This window comes from Neovison vison, chromosome 2 (genome assembly GCF_020171115.1).
Source record: "Neovison vison isolate M4711 chromosome 2, ASM_NN_V1, whole genome shotgun sequence".
NCBI classification, from domain to species: Eukaryota; Metazoa; Chordata; class Mammalia; order Carnivora; family Mustelidae; genus Neogale; species Neogale vison.
The window spans coordinates 78489527-78510296 of NC_058092.1; the positions used below are offsets into that span (position 1 = coordinate 78489527).

Here is a 20770-nt window from a genome sequence, read left to right on the forward strand (position 1 = left end):
GGCTTTTACTGTATCCCATACATTTTGCTAGTAGTGTTTCATTTTCATTTGTTTCAAGATGTTTATTATTTTTTAAGTTTCTTTCTTGAGCCACTGGTTGTTCAATAGCATCATGTTTAATCTCCATATTTGTGAATTTTCCAGTTTTATTCTTGTAATTGATTTCTAGTTTCATATTATTGTGGTCAGCAATAATGCTTGATATAATTTCAGTCTTCTTACATTTATTCAGACTTGTTTTGTGGTATAACACATGATCTGTACTGGAGAATGTGGCCGTTTAACTCTTAGAAGGGCCTTCTAGACTTGCATTGTATAGTGTCCAGTATGGTAGCCACTAACCACATATGGTTATTGAGCCCTTGAAATGTGGCTTGTGCAACTGAGGAATTGAGATTTAAGACTTATTTTTTAATTAATTTAAAATTTAAAACTGATAGTTCAGTTTTTGGAAAACATAAGTATGTTTGGAATAATAGTTTGTGCATATCCACTTTTTCAACTATAAATTTTATGAAATGTGATTGTAAATTTTTGCCAAAGATTAATCATTGGTTTCTTTCTCTGTTCTGTATTCTGTTCCATTGATTGATATGTCTGTTTTTGTGCCAGTACCATACTGGTTTGATTGCTGTAGCTTAATAGTGTATCTTGAAACCTGGGATTGTGATACTCCCAGTTTGATTCTTCTTTTCCAAGATTGCTTTGGTTATTTGAGGTCTTTCTGGTTCCATACAGATTTTTTAAATAAAGATTTTATTCATTTATTTAAGAGGGAAAGGGAGAACATGAGTGGGGTGAGGGGTGGAGGGAGAAGCTGAATTCCTGCTGAGCAGGAAGCTCAATATGGGGCTTGATCCTGGGACTCCAGGATCATGACCTGAGCTAAAGTCAAATACTTAATGACTGAGCCACCTAGGCACCCATGGTTCCATAGAAATTTTAGATTATTTGTTCTAGCTTTGTGAAAAATTATATTTATATTTGATATTGATTGCATTAAATCTATAGATTGTCTTGGGTAGTGTGGACATTTTAACAATATTTGTCCTTCCAATCCATGAGCATGAAATACCTTCTATTTGTTTGTGTCTTCTTCAGTTTCTTTTATCAGTATTTTATACTTCTCAGTAGAGGTCTTTCACCTCCTTGGTTAAGTTTATTCCTAAGATGTCTACTATCTTTGGTGCAATTGTAAATGGAATTGTTTTCTTAGTTTCTTTTTCTGCTACTGCATTATTAGTGTATAGAAATGTGATGGAATTCTGTATATTGATTTTTTTTTTGGTATACTGATTTTATTGTACCCTGTGCTTTACTGAATTTATTTATCAGTTCTAGTAGTTTTTTTGGTGAAGTACTTGGGGTTTTCTAAATCTAGTATCATGTCATCTGCAAATAGTGAAAGTTTTACTTCCTTACCAATGGCAATGCCTTTTATTTCTTTTTGTCTGGTTGTTTTTTGTTTTTTTTTTTTAAAGATTTTATTTATTTATTTGAAAGAGAAAATGAGAGAGAGAGAGATAGCATGAGAATGGGGAGAGTTAAAGGGTGAAGTAGACTTCCCTCTGAGCAGGGAGCCCGATGCAGGACTTGATCCTGGGTCTCCAGGATCATGACCTGAGCTGAAGGCAGTTGCTTAACCAACTGAGCCACCCACACACCCTCTCTTGTCTGGTTGTTAAAACTTTTTTTTAGTTGGACTTCCCAACTGTGTTGAATAAAAATAATGAGAATGGGCATCCTTGTCTTTTTCCTGATCTTAGGGGAAAAGTTTCTATCTCACTTATTTCTGCTTCAATCTTTATCATTTCCTTCCTTCTGCTGACTTTAGGCTTTGTTTGTAGTTATCCTTTTAGCTTCCTTAGGTCTAAGTTTAGGTTGTCAGTTTGAGATTTCTCGTGCATCTTGAAGTAGGCCAGTTATTGTTAAAAACTTTCCTCTTAGCATCCCAAAGATTTTGGACCATTGTGTTTTTATTTTCATTTGTCCCTACACATGTTTTGGTTTCCTCTTTGATCTCTTGGTTGAAAAATTCATTGTTCAGTAGCATGATATTTAACCTCCATATATTTGTGTACTTTCCAGATTTATTCTTGTGGTTGACTGCTAGTTTCATAATGTTGTGGTTGGGAAAGATGTGACATGACTTTGATCTTTTTGAATTTGTCAAGATTTATTCTGTGGCCTAACATGTGATCCAGTCTCCATACTGGAGAGTGCTGTGTTTCCACTTGAAAAGAGTCTGTATTCTGCTGGTTTAGGATAGCATGTTCTGACTGTATCTTTTGGTTCCATCTGATCCAGTGTGTCATTCAAAGCCATTGTTTCCTCTTGACTTTCCATCTTGATAATATATCATCAATGTAAGTCAGGTGTTAAAGTCCTCCACTATGTTATATTGCTATTAATTACTTCCTTTGTGTTTGTTATTAGCTGCTTTATGTATTTGGGTGCTCCTGTCTTGGGTGCATAGATAGGTACAACTGTTAGATCTTCTTGTTATGTCTCTTGTTTCAGTCTTTGTTTTAAGGTCTGTTTTATCCACCCATAACCAGGAAGGAAATTGAAGCAGTAATCAAAAAAATCTCCCAACAAACAAGAGCCCAGGGCCAGATGGCTTCCCAGGGGAAATCTACCAAACATTTAAAATCGTGTTTATGGGGTGCCTGGGTGGCTCAGTGGGTTAAAGCCTCTCCTTTCAGCTCAGTTCATGATCCCAGGATCCTGGGATTTAGCCCTGCATCAGGATCTCGGCTCAGCAGGGATCCTGCTTCCTCCTCTCTCTCTGCCTGCCTCTCTGCCTACTTGTGATCTCTGTCTGACAAATAAATAAATAAAACCTTAAAATCATGTTTGTTTGTTTTTTAAATTTTATTTATTTATTTATTTGACAGAGAGCGAGAGAGACATTGAGAGAGGGAACACAGATAGGAGAAATGGGTGAGGGAGAAGCAGAGTTCCCACGGAGTTGGGAGCCTGACATGGGGCTAATCACAGAACCCTGGGATCATGACCCAACCTGAAGGCAGATGCTCAATGACTGAGCCACCCAGGCACCCCTCTACCAATACTTAAAGAAGAATTAATGCATATTCTTATGAAACTGTTCCAAAAAACCGAAATGGAAGGGAAACTTCCAGACTCATTCTCTGAGGCCAGCATTATCTTGATCCTAAAATCAGACAAAGACCTCACCAGAAAGGAAAATTACAGACCAATATCCCTGATGAACATGGATGCCAAAATTCTTACCAAAATACTAGCCAGTAGGATCCAACAGCACATTAAAAGGATTATTCACCATGACCAAGTGGGATTTATTCCTGGGCTTCAAGGTTGGTTCAATAACTGCAAATCAATCAATGTGATAATACTACTTAATAAAAAAAAATAAAGGATAAGAGCTATATGATAGTCTCAGGAGATGGAGAAAAAACATTTGACAAAGTACAACACATCCTTTCTTGATTAAAACTCTTCACATTGTAAGGATAGAGGGTACATACCTCAATATCATAAAAGCCATCTATGAAAAACTTCCAGCGAATATCATTGTCAGTGAGGAAAAACTGACAGCTTTTTCCCTAAGGTCAAGAACATGGCAGGTATCTCCACTATCGCCACTGCAGTTCAACATAGTACTAATGATGAATAATACATTGGCTAAATGAACATAAAACAAGATTATAATTAAAAAGATTTTAAAAATCATATACACAAAAAATTTCTATGCTACCTAGAGCAATCTATTCACTCAAAATGATCCCTGTCAAAATACCATTAGCTTTCTTCATAGAACTGGGGCAAATAATCCTAAAATTTGTATGGAACCAGAAAAGACCCTGAATAGCTAAAGGAACATTGGGAAAAAAAAAACCAAAGCTGGTGGCATCACAATTCTAGACTTCAAGCTCTATTACAAGGCTGTAATCATTAAGACAGTGTGGTACTGGCCCCAAACAGACACATTCATCAGTGGAACAGAATAGAGAACTCAGAAAAGGACCCTCAACTCCATAGTCAACTAATCTTTGACAAAGCAGGAAAGAATATCCAATGGAAAAAAGACCATCTCTTCAACAAATGGTGTTGGGAAAATTAGACAGCCACATGCAGAAGAATGAAGCTGGACCATTTCCTGACACCATACACAAAAATAGACTCAAAATGGATGAAAGACCTCAGTGTGAGACAGGAATCCAAATCCTAGAGGAGAACACAGGCAGCAACCTCTTGGACTTAAGGGATAGGAATTTCTTGCTAGACACATCTCCAAAGGCAAGGGAAGCAAAAATGAAAATGAACTATTGGGACTTCATCAAGATCAAAAGCCTCTGCACAGCAAAGGAAACAGTCAACAAAACCAAAAGACAACTGACAGAATGGGAAAAGATACTTGCAAATGACACATCAAATAAAGGGCTTGTATCAAAAATCTGTGAAGAACTTATCAAACTCAACACCCAAAGAACAAATAATCTAATAAAGAAATGGGCAGAGGACATGAACAGACATTTCTGCAAAGAAGACATCCAGATGGCCAACAGACACATAAAAAAGTGCTCAACATCACTTGGCATCAGGGAAATACAAATCAAAGCCACAGCGAGATACCATCTCACACCAGTCAGAATGGCTAAAATTAACCAGTCAGGAAATGACAGATGTTGGCAAGGATGCAGAGAAAGGGGAACCCTCCTACACTGCTGGTGGGTATGCAAGCTGGTGCAGTCACTCTGGAAAACAGTATGGAGGTTCCTCAAAATTTGAAAATAGATACCTTACAACCCAGCAATCACTCTATGGGGTATTTACCCTAAAAATACAAATGTAGTGATCCAAAGGGGCACATGCCCCCAAATGTTTATAGCAGCAATGTCCACAATAGCCAAACTATGGACAGAACATAGATCCATCAACAGATAAATAGATGAAGAAGATGTGGTAAACACACACACACACGAATATTATATAGCCATCAAAAATTGAAATCTTACCATTTGCAACAACATGGTTGGAATTATTATGCTAACTAAGCAAAATAATTCAATCAGAGAAAGACTTATCATAGGATATCACTGATGTTTGAAATTTGAGAAACAAGACAGAGGAGCATAGGGGAAGAGAGGAGAAGAGAGGAAAAAATGAAATAAGGCGAAACCAGAGAAGGAGACAAACCTGTAAGGATGCTTGGTCTCAGGAAACAAACTGAGGGCTACTGGAGTGGGGGGGGGTGGGAGGGTTGGGGTGGCTTAATGATGTATGTTGAGGGAGCAGTATCTGTTGCTGAGTGCTGTGTATTATGAAGGACTTATGGATCACAGACCTGTACCCCTGAAACAAAGAATTCATTGTATGTTAATTTAAAAAAAATAAAAACTAAAAAAAAGGGCATTACAGGGTAGACATTTAATGAAATAATTGTAGCTTTAACAGATACATTCTTTAGTACAATGGATTTTTTTCACACTGAAAATGTGTGGCAGTAAAGAACACAGTGACTAATGACTATATAGTTTGAGGTCACTAATTGCTATGTTTTCATGACCAACAGGTTTGGGTTTTTTTTAAGTTTTTATTTATTTATTTGACAGAGATCACAAGTAGGCAGAGAGGCAGGCAGAGAGAGAGAGGAGGAAGCAGGCTCCCCACAGAGCAGAGAGCCCAATGCGGGGCTTGGTCCCAGGACGCTGAGATCATGACCTGAGCCTAAAGCAGAGGCTTTAATCCTCTGAGCCACCCAGGTGTCCCTGACCAACAGTTTTACCAACCATTACTTTTGTACCATGAGGGCAAATGTCAACACAGGGAAAACGGTGTGAATAATGTTTCAGTATTATTATGGAAAGTGTTTTGATCTTGTGGACTCCCTACAAATATCTGAGGACCTTCAAAGATCCATGGATAACATTTTGAGAACCACTTCTGTATAGGAATCTATTGAAATAAATATACCACACTAAATTAAAAAAAAATAAGAAGGATAAAGTCTGTTTTGTCCAATACAAGTATTGCTCTCGTGGTTTTCCTTTCTCTTCCATTCACATGGTAAATGTTTTTCCATCCATTCACTTTGAATCTGCATGTGTCGTTAGTATGAAATGAGTCTCTCAGAGACAGCATATTGGTGAGCCTTGCTCCTTTATCCATTCCGTCACCGTTTGTCTTTTGATTGGAATGTTTAGTCCATTTTCGTTCAAAAGTAATTATTGGTAGGTATGGACTTACTGCCATTTTGTTGGTTGATTTATGGTTATTTTTGTAGGTCTTCCCTGTTTCTGATTTTTTTCCTATTCTCTTCTCATACAGTTTTTTGCTTTATTTAGTGATAGGCTTGGATTCTCTTCTCTTCTCTTTTTTATTTTTTATTTTTTTTTTTTTTGCGTATCTGTTACTGGTTTTTAATTTTTGGTTACTATTAGGTTTGTATGTAACATCTTGTGCATATAACAGTCTGTATTAACTTGATGTTCCTTTAGGTTGGACCTATTCCTTACTACTGTCCACCCTACCCCCATTAAGTTTTAGGTATGTGGTATCATACCTTACATTCTTTTATTTTGTGAATCCCTTGACTAATTTTTGTGACTATACTTTAATTTTACTGCTTTTTTGTTTCCTATTTTTCTTACTCCTAATTACGGTCTTTCTTTCACTCAAAGAGTCCTCTTTAATATTTCTCACAGGGCTGGTTTAGTGGTAATGAATTCTTTTAACTTTGGGAAACTCTGTCTCCTTTTCCGAATGATAGGCTTTCTTGCTAGAGTATTCTTGATTACAGATTCTTTTTTTCTTTCAGCATGTTGAATGTATCATGTTACTTTTTTCTTGACTGTACAGTTTCTGCTGAAAAATTAGCTGATAACATTATGGGGCTTTCCCTTAAATGTTTTCTTTTCTTCTGAAGCTTTTAAAACTATAGTTTGCAATTTTAATGACTATGTGTCGGGGTGCCTGAATGGCTCAGTAGCTAAGCATCTGCATTCAGCTCAAGTCATGATCCCAGGGTCCTGGGATCAAGCCTGGCATCAGGCTTCCTGCTCCACAGGAAGCCTGCTTATCCCTCTCCCACTCCCCCGCTTGTGTTCCCTCTCTCACTCTGTCACACACCTCTCTCTCTCAGTCTCTGATGAAAAAATAAATAATTAAAAAATAAAATCTTCTAAAAAATAAAATAATTACTATGTGTCTTGGTGTGGACCTCCTTGAATCGATTTTGCTGGGGCTTCTCTGTGCCTCCTGGATCTGGATTTCTGGTTCATTTCCCAGATTTGGGAAGTTTACAGTTATTATTTCTTCAAATAAATTTTCTCTCCCCTTTTCTGTCTCTCTTTCTGGGATTCCTATAATGTGAATATTATTATGCTTGATGGTGTTGCTGAGTTCCTTAAGTCTTGTTTCATCTTTTATTATAATTACTACTACTACTACTACTACTATTACTAGTTTCTCTCCTTTTCAGCTTGATTGTTTTCCATTACTGTACCCTCCAGGTTGCTGATCTGTTCTTGTGCTTCCCCTAGCCTAGTATTTATTCCATCTGGTTATTTTTAATTTCACTTACTGAGTTCCTGTTCTCTGGTGTGTTCCTGTGTGTGTGTGTGTGTGTGTGTGTGTGTGTGTGTGTTTTCCATCTCTTTTTTTTAATGGTTTCACTGAGGTCTTTCACTCTTGTCTGAAATCCAGTGAGTATCTGTTTCATTTTAGGTCTCTGGCTATGAGTTTGTCCTGCTCTTTCTTTTGGGACATATTCCTCTTCTCATTTTGTCTAATTCTCTGTGTCTGTTTCTTTGTGTTACAAAAGTCATCTACATCTACACTTGAAAGTAATGGGCTTTTGAAAAAGAGGTCATGTAGTACCCTTCCTGCAGTGCAGTGTTCCCTGTTTAACAGAACCTGGCACTTCAGGCATGTCTTCTGTGTATGTCATGTGTGCCCTATTGTTGTCGCTAAGCCACTTTTGCCTTCAGCCTACTTATGTGCAATGGCTCATTTCCTGTTGTAGGCAAGATTTGGTTCCAGTTTTGTTAGTGAGCCAGTCTTCAGTTGCTTTGGGTTTAAGTTGAGTCAGACCAGGCATTTGCCTCAGAGGCAGTAGCATAGAACTGCTGAGTGCTTTCCCTGTGTTTTGTCCTGACAAGCTTTTATCAGTGGTTGGGTCCTGCAGCTAGCCTAGATGTCTGGCTGGGGCTGCAGTTGGACTGGGCTGGGGCTGCAGTTGGACTGCTGTGTATGTTTATCTTCCCCTCTCCCCAGAGTAGTGGTCACTTTGGAGTGGTACTAGTCTCTGTCAGGGCTGCTTGCACACTGCCGGGCTTGTGGCATCACTTTAGATGGTCTTAAGGGCATATTGGAGGGTGTAGATACACAAGTGAAGGCAGGGTAGGGCATGGTGCCAGCAAGAGCCACCTCAGTTCACTGGGCTGGGATCAAGGCAAGCTGGGTTTTAGGGTCCAGGTTTGCAGAAGCATGGAGGCAGAGCAAGTGGTGTTAGCAGGTTAATGTGGAGAGTGTTGTGATCATGCTGGTTCCAGGTGTCTAAGCTAGGGTTGAGGGGAGGGAAATGGTACCAACCAACTCCTTTGTTCCTGGAGAAGTCTATCATTGATTTCTGCCCCTATAACTCATGTCCACTGTACACTCTGAGATAAGTAAACAAATCTCCCTCTTTTATATATATATATGCACACACCCCAGAGGCTTTCATATTGGTGTTTCTATTGCTGACCTCCACAGTGCTGTTTGTTGTGCTCTCTGTAAGGACTTAGACTGTACCCTCCCAGTTCTCCGACAGAGCCCTCTGAGTTTTAAAGTTCCAAGTGTTAAAGACCTGCTGATTGTAAGAACTTAGGAGATTCTGCTTTTCTGGTTCGAAAGCCAAATATTATGGTGGTTCATCTTCCTGGTGTGTCAGGTCTGTTTCATTCTCATGCCCATGCTCAGTATCCCTCCCTCCCATAGACAGTCCCACAGAAAGTGCAGTGGGTCTCTTTAGCTTCCCACCACCTCTTGCCCTTCCTACCCTACCTCTTCTCTATATTTAGCTGTGTAGATTCTGTTCTGCCTGTCTTGAGTCATTTTCTGGGTTATTTACATCGATATGTGTGATATTTGTATCCAAGGGGCAAGATTTTTTATCCAAGGAGTTTAGGATTCTCCTACTCTGCCTTCTTCCAGATATAATCCCTGTACTGGAAAATTTTATTTTTTGTCAATTTTATTTTATTTTTTAGATTTATCTATTTACTTGAGAGAGAGAGAGCAGTGTGCACATGAGCAGGGGGTGTGAGGCCCAGGGAGAGAGACTCCCTCAAGCAGACCCCATGCTGAGCATGGAGCCCAGCTCAGGACTCAATCCCACAACCCTGAGGTCATGACCTGAGCTGAAATCAAGAGCCGGACACTCAACCAACCAAGCCACCCAGGCACCCCTATACTGGAAAATTTTAAACTACACTTCTCTTGGGTTGCATGGATCTAGATCATGATAGAACTCATTTAAGAACAGTGGTCATGGTCAGTTAATTTTTTAAGAAAGGAAAGAAGAAAGTATGTTAGAAGATTCCCAGCAAATACCATGCCACTCTTATGGCATCATCTTTCTTTGCATCTTATTAATAATTTGTATATTTGGTTTATTTTTTGTATGGGACCATAAATATCTTTTTTTTTACATGACTGACTTAGTGTTTACTTAGTTTTATATTCCTTGTAGATTCTCATTTAAACTGTTGGTTCCACTTATCATAAACTAGCTTTTCCAATACAGTACAGTACTGTAAATGTATTTTCTCTTCACTACAATTTTCTCAGTAATGTTTTCTCTTCTCTAGCTTAATTTACTGTAAGAATACAGTATATAAATACTTTACAATATAGAAAATATGTGTTAATTGACTGCTGATATTATTGGTTAAGCCCTCCTGTCAACAGGAGGCTATTAGTAGTTTTTTCAGGAAGTCAGAAGTTATACACGGACTTTTGACTATGTAAGTATCAGCAACTGCAAATCCCCATGTTGTTCAATAGTCAACTGTGTATGTACATTAAATTGAAATAATTGGTAAGCATGCTATTTTAATTTGGTCTTAGATGAATGAGTTTAGCTTATCTGATACATTTCCAGTATTTTTCATAATTTGATAAAATTACATGAAGGCCTTTGGAATCTTAATTTGATCTATTACTATATCAAAGAACATTGTTTTCCTTCCATAATGTGGTTGACATCTGGAGACGCAAACTAAATCAGATATTTGTTTTAGGATATAAAGATCAAGAATGCAGACTCTTGGAAAAGTTTAGGCAAACCAGTCAAAACATCCAGTGTACTGAAATCCTCAGATGAGCTCTTCAACCAGTTTAGAAAAGCAGCAATAGAAAAAGAAGTAAAAGCTCGAACACAGGAACTAATACGGAAACATCTGGAACAGAATACCAAGGAAACAAAAATATTTCAAGAAAATCAGAGGTCTGTAATTTACTGTATTAAAGGAGGCTGGGAGATAGTCTTTTTTTTTCATTTATCTATTTCCTTTTATTTATTCAAATATTCGTTCATGTCTGCTTGCATTGACTATATGTAACAGTCTCCATCCCTTACGGTAGATATGTAATTTTAAATATATTTCTTTTTTGTCAAGTGATCATGATTTATCTATTTAGTAGAACACAAAGCAAATTATAATTGCTATAATTTTATTGATTTTTTTAACTGACAAGTATCTACTTTGAGGAGGATAGAAATTATCAAGTGATTAAGCTATTTATAACAAGATACTAATATAGCTAAATCATAATGATACTATTTTCCAGAAATATCTTATTTCCATTCTGTGTGAAAGAACATAGTAGTACACCTTGGTTAGTTTCCATAACTTTCTCTTTGCTAATGTAGATTGCCTTTGCACAGTTTGACATCAAAAGTCAAACTCTAAAATGACATCATAACATATGAAAAGGGGATCTAAAACACTGCTTTATATTTATAATTTAATTAATACATCTTTTGTAATGTAATGAAAACTTTTAAGGAGCTTGAAACCTACTTTGAGCTATACTTTTTCTTTAAGGGACCTTGGCTTAACTCAAGAATCTTTTTCAAATAAGACACAAAACCAGTATCTTGGAGAAGAACAGAAGGAACATCAGCAGTCTTCAGAAGCTCAAGATAAATACAAACTCTGGCTCCTCAAAGACCGTAATTTAGCAAGGGAGAAAGAGCAAGAGCGGAGGAGGAGAGAAGCAGTAAGTAAATATTAGTTTACTAAATCTAACTAAGGAACGATTTAACAGAGCAGTATCTTCTACAGATTCAAAGACAAATTCAGAGTGGTTTTCATAGACCATGAATTTACATCTTTAGTGAGGATCAAGTTCTAAAATCAGAACCTAAAATAAAAATTTCATAGTCAGAGAGTGTAATCATAGAGTATGGTCATGGAGCTACTAGACTATATAGGTTCAACTACTAGTTCTGCCATTTCCTAGATTTGTGGGCTTTGGCAATTTATTTAACCTCTCTGTGCCTCAATTTCCTTGTCTGTAAAGTGGGAATAATACCTGTTGTGAAGACAGAATGAATTTACATGTAGTAATAAACACATAGAAACATTCCTGGCATAGAGATAGAGTGGTTTATCACTTACTGTTATTAATTCTTGAAAAATCCTTAAACTATTGGTAAATTGTGGCCAAAAGTTACACCATATATCCCAAGGTCAGTGTTCTAATTGAACACTAGATGAAGAAGTGACTTGCATTGTAAGTCCATTATATCTCTCTCTTTTTTATAAAATTTTATTTATTTAGTTCAGACAGAGAGAAAGAGCACGAGTTGGGGAGAGGGGCAGAGAAAGAAGTATGCTTACAACTGAGCAGGGAGCCCAATGTGGGGCTTGATCCCAGGACCCTGGGATCATGACCTGAACCGAAGGCCGACACTTAACCAACTGAGCTACCCAGGTGCCCATAAGTCCGTTATACCTTAATAAAATTGGAGAGGGAAAAAAAAAGCCTGACATGTTTAAGAGTCTTAATACACAGAAAATAATGTTTAAAAACTGGAATTAATTCCTTCTTTCATCCGTGGATTATTTAGAAGTATATAGTTTCCAAATATTTGGGAATTTTCTGCCTAGTAATTTTTTTTAAAAAGATTTTATTTATTTATTTGACAGAGAGAGATCACAAGTAGGCAGAGAGGCAGGCAGAGAGAGAGAGAGGAGGAAGCAGGCTCCCTGCTGAGCAGAGAGCCCGATGCAGGACTCGATCCCAGGACCCTGAGATCATGACCTGAGCCAAAGGCAGCGGTTTAACCCACTGAGCCACCCAGGCGCCCCTGGCTAGTAATTTTTGTTAGTGATTTCAATTCCACTGTAGTCCGAGAATGTATAACATCTTAAATTCATTAAGACTTTTTAAACAGTTCACATTATGGTCTACCTTGGTGAATATTCTCTGTACACATGAGGAGAATGTGAATTCTGCTGTTGAGTAAAGTATTAAACAGGCTAAGTTGGTTGATAGTGTTGTTCAAGACTCCTATCTATATTCTTGCTGATGTTCTGCCGGCTTATTCTATCAAGTACTGAAAGGGGCATTGCCATCTATGATTAAATAGTTGTAGAATTGCCTTTTTATCTTTGTAACTCTGTTTTATTTCATGTATTTTGAAGCTGTGTTGTTAGATACCTGAACATTTAGGATTTTTATGTCCTCTTGATTAATTAATCCCCTTTTCATTACAAAGTAATCTTGATTCTTGATGATACTATTTACTCAGAAATTTACTTGGAAACATATCCACTTCACCTTTTGTATGACTTATGTTGGTATGGTATAAAAAAATGTTTTTGTCCTTTTACTTTTAACCTGTGTTTTAATATTTATATATTTTTAAAGATTTATTTATTTATTTATTTGACAGAGAGAGAATGAGAGAGAGACCACAAGTAGGTAGAGAGGCAGGCAGAGAGAGGGAGAAGCAGGCTCCCCGCTGAGCAGAGCGCCTGATGCAGGCTCGATCCCAGGATCCCGAGATCTTGACCTGAGCTGAAGTTAGAGGCTTAACCCACGGAGCCACCCAGGCACCCCTGTATTTTAATATTTAAAGTGAATTTCAGAGGTACCTGGGTGGCTCCGTGGGTTAAAACCTCTGCCTTCGACTTAGGTCATGATCCCAGGGTTCTAGGATAGAGCCCCACATGGGGCTCTCTGCTCAGCAGGGAGCCTACTTCCTCCTATCTCTCTGCCTGCCTCTCTGCCTACTTGTGATCTCCATCTGTCAAATGAATAAATAAAATCTTAAAAAAATGTGAATTTTTCATGTAGGCAACATGTAGTGAGGTCTTGCTTTTTTTTTTTTTAATCTAACTTCTGCCTTTTATACAAGTGTTTAGATAGACCACATTCAATATGATTATTGATAAGGTTAAGTTTGAGTGCACCGTCTTTTTATTTCTTTTGTTTGTCTGTTCTTGTTAGCTCTTTTTTCCCCTACATTCTTCTAATCATGTTTTTATGGTTCTGTGTTATTTGCTTTCTTGGCTTATTATCAGCAACACTCTGTTATTTGATGGTTGCTCTAGAGTTTTTAGTATATACTTCAGCTTAACACAGTGTTCCTGTGAATAATGCTATACCACTTCGCATTTGGTAGAATAACCTTACAGCGATGTACTTCCATTTCTCCTCTCCCAGATTATATGCTAATGTTTAAGTAGTCAAATTATCTTTTTTTAAACTATTTTTTCAGTGTTCCAAGATTCATTGTTTGTGCATCACACCTAGTGCTCCATGCAATACATGCCCTCCTTAATACCCACCACCAGGCTCACCCAACCACCCATTCCCCTCCCCTCCAAAACCCTCAGTTTGTTTCTCAGAGTCCACAGTTCTTCATGGTTTGTCTCCCCCTCCAATTTCCCCTAACTCATCCCAGTGTCCTCCATGTTATTCCTTATGCTCTACAAGTAAGTGAAATCATAGGATAATTGACCTTTTCTGCTTGACTTACTTATACAGTCAATATAATCTCCTTCAGTCCCATCAATGTTTATACAGAAGTTGGGTATTCATCCTTTCTGATGGAGGCATAATACCCCACAGTATCCACATCTTCTTCATCCACTCATCTGTTGAAGGGCATCTTGGCTGTTTCCACAGTTTAGTGACTGTGGCCATTACTGCTATGAACATTGGGGTACAGATGGCCCTTCTTCTCACTACATCTGTATCTTTGGGGTAAATACCCAGTAGTACAATTGCAGGGTCATAGGGTAGCTCTATTTTTAATTTCTTAAGGAATCTCCACAGTTTTCCAAAGTGGCTGCACCAACTTGCATTCCCAGCAATAGTGTAAGAGGGTTCCCCTGTCTCCACATCCTCTCCAACACTTGTTAACTGTCTTGTTGATTTTGGCCATTCTAACTGGTGTAAGGTGGTATCTCAATGTGGTTTTGATTTTAATTTCCCTGATGGCTAGTGATGATGAACATTTTTTCATGTGTCTGTTAGCCATTTGTATGTCTTCTTTGGAGAAGTGTCTGTTCATGTTCATGTTAAGGAAATGTTAAAAAAGAAAAAAAAACTGGGGGCATCACGTTTCCTGATTTCAAAGACAGCATGGTACTGGCACAAAAAAATAGACCAGTGGAACAGAGTAGAGAGTCCAGAAATGGACCCACAATTCTATATAGGGTCAAATAATCTTTGACAAAGCAGGAAAAAATATAGAGTGGTAAAAAGATAGTCTCTTCGATAAATGGTTCTGGGAAAATTGGACAGCTATGTATAGAAGAATGAAGCTTGACCATGCTCTTACACCATACACAAAGATAAACTTGAAATGGATAAAACACCTCAACGTGAGGCAGGAATCTTTCAAAATCCTAGAGGAGAACATTGGCAGTAACCTCTACAACATCGGCCACAGCAACTTCTTTCAAGAGATGTCTCCAAAGGCAAAGGAAGCAAAAGTGAAAATGAACTCTTGGGACTTCATCAAGATCAAAAGCTTCTGCACAGACAAAACAAAGAAGCAACCACGGAATGGGAGAAGATACTTGTAAATGACACTACAGACAAAGGGCTGATATTCAAGATCTATAAAGAACTCCTCAAACTCAACACTCAAAAAACAGATAATCACGTCATACTATCTTTTTAAAAATTTTAGGGATGCCTGGGTGTTAAGCATCGGCCTTCAGGTCATGATCGCAGGGTCTTGGGTTTGAGCCCTGCATTAGGCACCCTACTCAGTGGGGAATCTGCTTCTCTCTCTTCCTCTGCCCTTCCCCGCTACTGTGCTCTCACCCCCCCAATAAATAAAATCTTTTTAAAGAAGTTTTAAATAAATTAAAATTGTAGATTTACCTATGTAGTTAGTCATTTCCAGTGCTCTTCATTCATTTAGATCCAGATTTCCAAACTCTATTAATTTTCCTTTCTCCTAAAGGACTTAACATTTCTAGTAGTGTGGGTCAGTTGATGATAAATTCTTTCAAGTTTTGTATATCTGGAAATACCTCTATTTGGCCCTTTTATATCAGTAATAAACTTTTAGAACATTTTAGATTCAAAGCAAAATTGAGCCCAAAATACAGTTCCCACGTATTCCTCCCCTGCCCCCTACCTATCAACACATAACCTTCCACACTATCAGCATCCCATGATCGGTGAACCAGTATTGTACTACATTGACACATCACTGTCAACCTTAGTTTCTATCAAGAAAAATCCATACCTTACTTTAGGGTTCACTCTTTGTGTTATGCTTTTTATGGGTTTGACAAATATGTAATGACACAGATCAGTCATTACAGTACCATCAGAATAATTACCTTTTTAAAAAAGTCCCCTGTAGAGGTTCTCTTACATCGACCGCCTAAGAGTCGCGCTGTAAGAAGCAACAACCTCTCCTCTTCCTCTTCGCCATCTGCTCGGCAGACGCAAAGCAGCAACCATGCGTGAGTGTATCTCCATCCACGTTGGCCAGGCTGGTGTCCAGATCGGCAATGCCTGCTGGGAGCTCTATTGCCTGGAGCATGGCATTCAGCTCGATGGCCAGATGCCAAGTGATAAGACCATCGGGGGAGGAGACGACTCCTTCAACACTTTCTTCAGTGAGACGGGCGCTGGCAAGCCTGTGCCCCGGGCCGTGTTTGTAGACCTGTATCCCACAGTCATTGATGAAGTTCGCACTGGCACCTACCGCCAGCTCTTCCATCCTGAGCAGCTCATCACAGGCAAGGAAGATGCTGCCAACAACTATGCCCAAGGGCACTACACCATTGGCAAGGAGATCATTGACTTTGTCTTGGATCGAATTCGGAAGCTGGCTGACCAGTGCACAGGTCTTCAGGGCTTCTTGGTTTTCCACAGCTTTGGAGGGGGAACTGGTTCCAGGTTCACCTCCCTGCTGATGGAACGTCTCTCTGTCGATTATGGCAAGAAGTCCAAGCTGGAGTTCTCCATCTACCCAGCCCCTCAGGTTTCCACAGCTGTAGTTGAGCCCTACAACTTCATCCTCACTACCCACACTACCCTGGAGCACTCTGATTGTGCCTTCATGGTAGACAACAAGGCTGTCTATGACATCTGTCGAGGAAACCTCGATATTGAACGCTCAACCTACACTGATCTAAATAGCTTGATAGGCCAGATTGTGTCCTCCATCACCACTTCCCTCAGATTTGATGGAGCCCTGAATGTTGATCTGACAGGATTCCAGACCAACCTGGTGCCCTATCCCCGTATCCACTTCCCTCTGGCCACCTATGCCCCCATCATCTCTGCTGAGAAAGCCTACCATGAACAGCTTTCTGTAGCAGAGATCACCAACGTGTGCTTTGAGCCAGCCAACCAGATGGTGAAATGTGACCCTCGCCATGGTAAATACGTGGCTTGCTGCCTGTTGTACCGTGGCGATGTGGTTCCCAAAGATGTCAATGCCGCCATTGCCACCATCAAGACCAAGCGTACCATCCGATTTGTGGACTGGTGCCCCACTGGCTTCAAAGTGGGCATTAATTACCAGCCTCCCACTGTGGTGCCCAGTGGAGACCTGGCCAAAATCCAACGAGCTGTGTGCATGCTGAGCAACACCACAGCCATCGTTGAGGCCTGGGCTCGCCTGGACCACAAGTTTGACCTGATGTATGCCAAGCGTGCCTTTGTTCACTGGTATGTGGGGGAGGGCATGGAGGAAGGAGAGTTTTCTGAGCCCGTGAGGACATGGCTGCCCTTGAGAAGGATTATGAGGAGGTTGGTGTGGATTCTGTTGAAGGAGAGGGTGAAGAAGAAGGAGAGGAATACTAAAATTAAAAATGTCACAAAGGTGCTGCTTTTACAGGGAAGCTTATTCTGTTTTGAATATTGAAAAGTTGTGCTCTGATCAGTTAATTTGTATGTAGCAGTGTATACTCTCATATACAATTCTAGCGGGCGTTGGTGGTATAGTGGTGAGCATAGCTGCCTTCTAATTACTGACCTATGCTTTAAAACACAACGCTTTGTTACAGACCCAAGCTGTCCATTTCTCTGATGGGTTTGAATAAAGTATTCCCTGTCTTTAAAAAAAAAAAAGTCCCCTGTATATCTTCTACTAATCCCTTCCAAATACTCATCTGTTTATTATCTCCATAGTTTTGCCTTTTCCAGAATGTCATAAATTGGAACCATACAATGTATAACTGTTTCAGACTGGTTCTTTCACTTTAGTAATACGCATTTAAGGTCCTGTGTGTCTTTTTGTAGTTTGATAGCTCATTTCTTTTTGGCTGAATAAATATTCCCAGTATGTGGCTGTATGACCGTTTATCCATTCACCTATTGATAGACATCTTGGTTGCTTATAGCTTACAGCAATTACAGTGAACTGCTATAAACACATGTGTGCAGGCTTTTGTGTTTTAAACTTGCCTTTATTTCTTAAAATATTTTTTTTCTGGATATAGAATTCTAGATTATTAATGTTTTTTTCTTTCAGTACTTTACAGATGTTCCTTCACTAGCTGCTTGCTTGCTTTGTTTCCAGTGAGAAATTTGGTATCTTTGTATAACATGCCTTTCCTCTGGCTGCTTTTAACAGTTTTGTTCATCACTGGGGTTTTTTTCTATTGCTTTTATACTTTTTTGGGCTTATTAGAAATGTGTGTTTATAGTGTCCATCAAACTTGGAAAATTTTGGCCGTTCTTTCTTCATATTTTTTCTTTTTCCTCTTTTCCTCCTTTGAGCACTTATTAGGTCTCTTGAAGTTGTCCCACATTGATGCTCTTTTAATTTAAACCAGTTTTTTTTCTTTTCCTTCGGGGTGCCTGGTGACTCGGTCGGTTTGGTGTCCAGCTCATGATTTCGGCTCAGGTCATGATCTAACGGGTTGTAGGATTAAGCCCTGTATTGGGTTCTGCAATGGGCAAGGAGTCTGCTTGGGATTTTCTCTCTCCTTCTCTCCCTCCGTCTTCTCACTTGTGCTTGCTTTCTCCCTCAAATAACTAAATAAACCAATAAAACAATTTTTCTGCATTTCATTTTGCTTCAGTTCACTAATCTTGAATGTCTATCTGCTGTTAATTCTATCCAGTGTATTTTTCATCTAAGACCTTGTACCTGACATCTCTAAAAGTTGAATTTGAGTCTTTTAAAAATATTTCTTGTATTTTTATTAAGCTTTTGAACAAACAAAATACAGTTCATAACCTATTTCAGTGGGCTTTTCTTTTTTTTTTTTAAGATTTTATTTATTTATTTGACAGAGAGAGATCACAAGTAGGCAGAGAGGCAGGCAGAGAGAGAGAGAGATGGGGAAGCAGGCTCCCTGCTGAGCAGAGAGCCCGATGTGGGACTCGATCCCAGGACCCCGAGATCATGACCTGAGCCGAAGGCAGCGGCTTAACCCACTGAGCCACCCAGGCGCCCCTCAGTGGGCTTTTCTGATAATTCTGAGTATCAGCTCCAGGTTGGGTCAGTTGATTGATTGGTCTCTTTATAGAAATGTTTTTCTGCTTCTTTATATGGTAATCATTGATGCCAGATGTTGAGTTTTAACTTGCTGGGTGCTGGATATTTCTGTGATCCTGGGAAAGATGCAGGTATTCATAGGACATTCAGGAACGTAGTTTGAGAAGAAAAAAGCCATTGACTTTGGCTATATATTGATTATCCTACAAATGAATTTACTAAGGAATAATGTACAAAAGTTTTGTCAGCTTTTTATTTTATACTACTAAGGTAGAAATAAACTGTATTTGGCAGTGTTGTAACATGTGGTGTTTACAACAATGTGTTCTTACAGAACTTTCTACTATGAAATATTCTTTATCTGTGAAATCAAATATAATAGCAGGTAGCCACATATGGCTCTTGAGCACTTGAAATGTGGCCAATCCCACTTAAAAACTAAATTTTATTTAATTTAAATGAATTAAAGGTTTAAGTAATTTAAACATTTAACCTTTTTTGTGTTTTTTTAAGGAGCACATAATTTTTCATTAGTACTTAGCTAGGACTGTTTTCTCTAATGACTTAAGAATTTTTCCTGTTGGTTCTCATAAGGGCCGAACTTCAGGTACCCATATGTGATTTCCTCAGCAACTTACTTGCTACCTAACAACCCAGTGAGGTAATCTAATATAATTTCTAATATCCTAAGCACTTTTCTGGAACTTGTCTAGACCTGGAAGCCACTGAAATGTAACTTACACCACATCTGACAGATTTGATAACTAACAACCAGATCTTGGATCTGCCTACTATTATTTTTGACAACCCAAACTCTTATGTTGATGCTAATTTACAGATACGTACTCAAAAAAAGATATCATAACTTGAAACCTAGCAGAGTTTCCATGAATTCCCAGTTCCCTTGACCAAGTGTTTGATCTTAAATCTGAATGGTTGAGGTGTATATGTTAGGTTATGATGATAGCTGCAGAGTGTTAGTTAGGTAAATCATGGTATCAGAGGTTAGCTGGTGTAGAGAATAATAGTTCCATATCAGTAATTATTTCATACTGCAGATTTTAGTCAAGATGGAAGACAGTCTGAAATAAAGTACTTTTAAAGTAAAAATAAGTTTCATTACATATTTTTATAATTTTGCAGTATGTCTGGATACTTAACAGGAATATCACATGATATTTAGATGAGGACAGTGTATCCAACTCTCATATTGGAGGGTTAAAATAGAACTTTGGGGAACTCTGGGACAGACATATGGCAACCTAGGCATTAGGCATCCTAGGCATTAGCTGGCGTTAGAAAAGTAGCCTGGGTTATGATTTAATAGTTTATCCTTTTGTTTCTAAGACATTTTAAAAGCAATGTTTATAGTTTATAAGAGTCACATGTAACTTTTCAATATCTCTTTGGTATATAAGCCATAATTTCAAATCATCTCCCACATAGCCAATGGGAATACTTCTCATCCAGGAAGTCAACCAGTTAGTAGCAGACTCACACATTTACCTGCACTCTAGGCTGTTACTATTTACTGATGAAAAAAACAAAAGAACGTTTTTTTAAAAAGATTTTATTTATTTGAGAGAGAGTGAGAGCAAGAGAGATCAGAGAGGGAGAGGCAGACTCTCTGCTCAGCAGAGAGCCTGATACGGGGCTGGATCCCAAGACCCTGAGATCATGATCTGAGCCAAAAACAGAGGCTTAACCGACTGAGCCACCCAGATGCCCCAAGAAAGAAACATTTTTTTAAAAAATTTACTTGCTTAATTGGGGGAGGGAGTGGGCAGAGAGGGAGATGGAGAGAGA

The 20770-nt window shown here is 38.7% G+C and overlaps 1 protein-coding gene and 1 pseudogene across 1 annotated transcript in view; both read left to right on the top strand.

Moving 5' to 3' along the window:
* The window catches only part of BRDT (bromodomain testis associated), a 79460-nt gene that overhangs the window by 57371 nt on the left and 1319 nt on the right, over positions 1-20770 (top strand). The window contains exons 17-18 of the mRNA XM_044238676.1: positions 10269-10474; positions 11076-11250. Of these exons, the coding sequence (XP_044094611.1) occupies positions 10269-10474; positions 11076-11250 (381 nt within the window). The remainder of the gene's footprint in view (positions 1-10268; positions 10475-11075; positions 11251-20770) is intronic.
* LOC122900191 lies at positions 15877-17342 on the top strand (annotated as a pseudogene).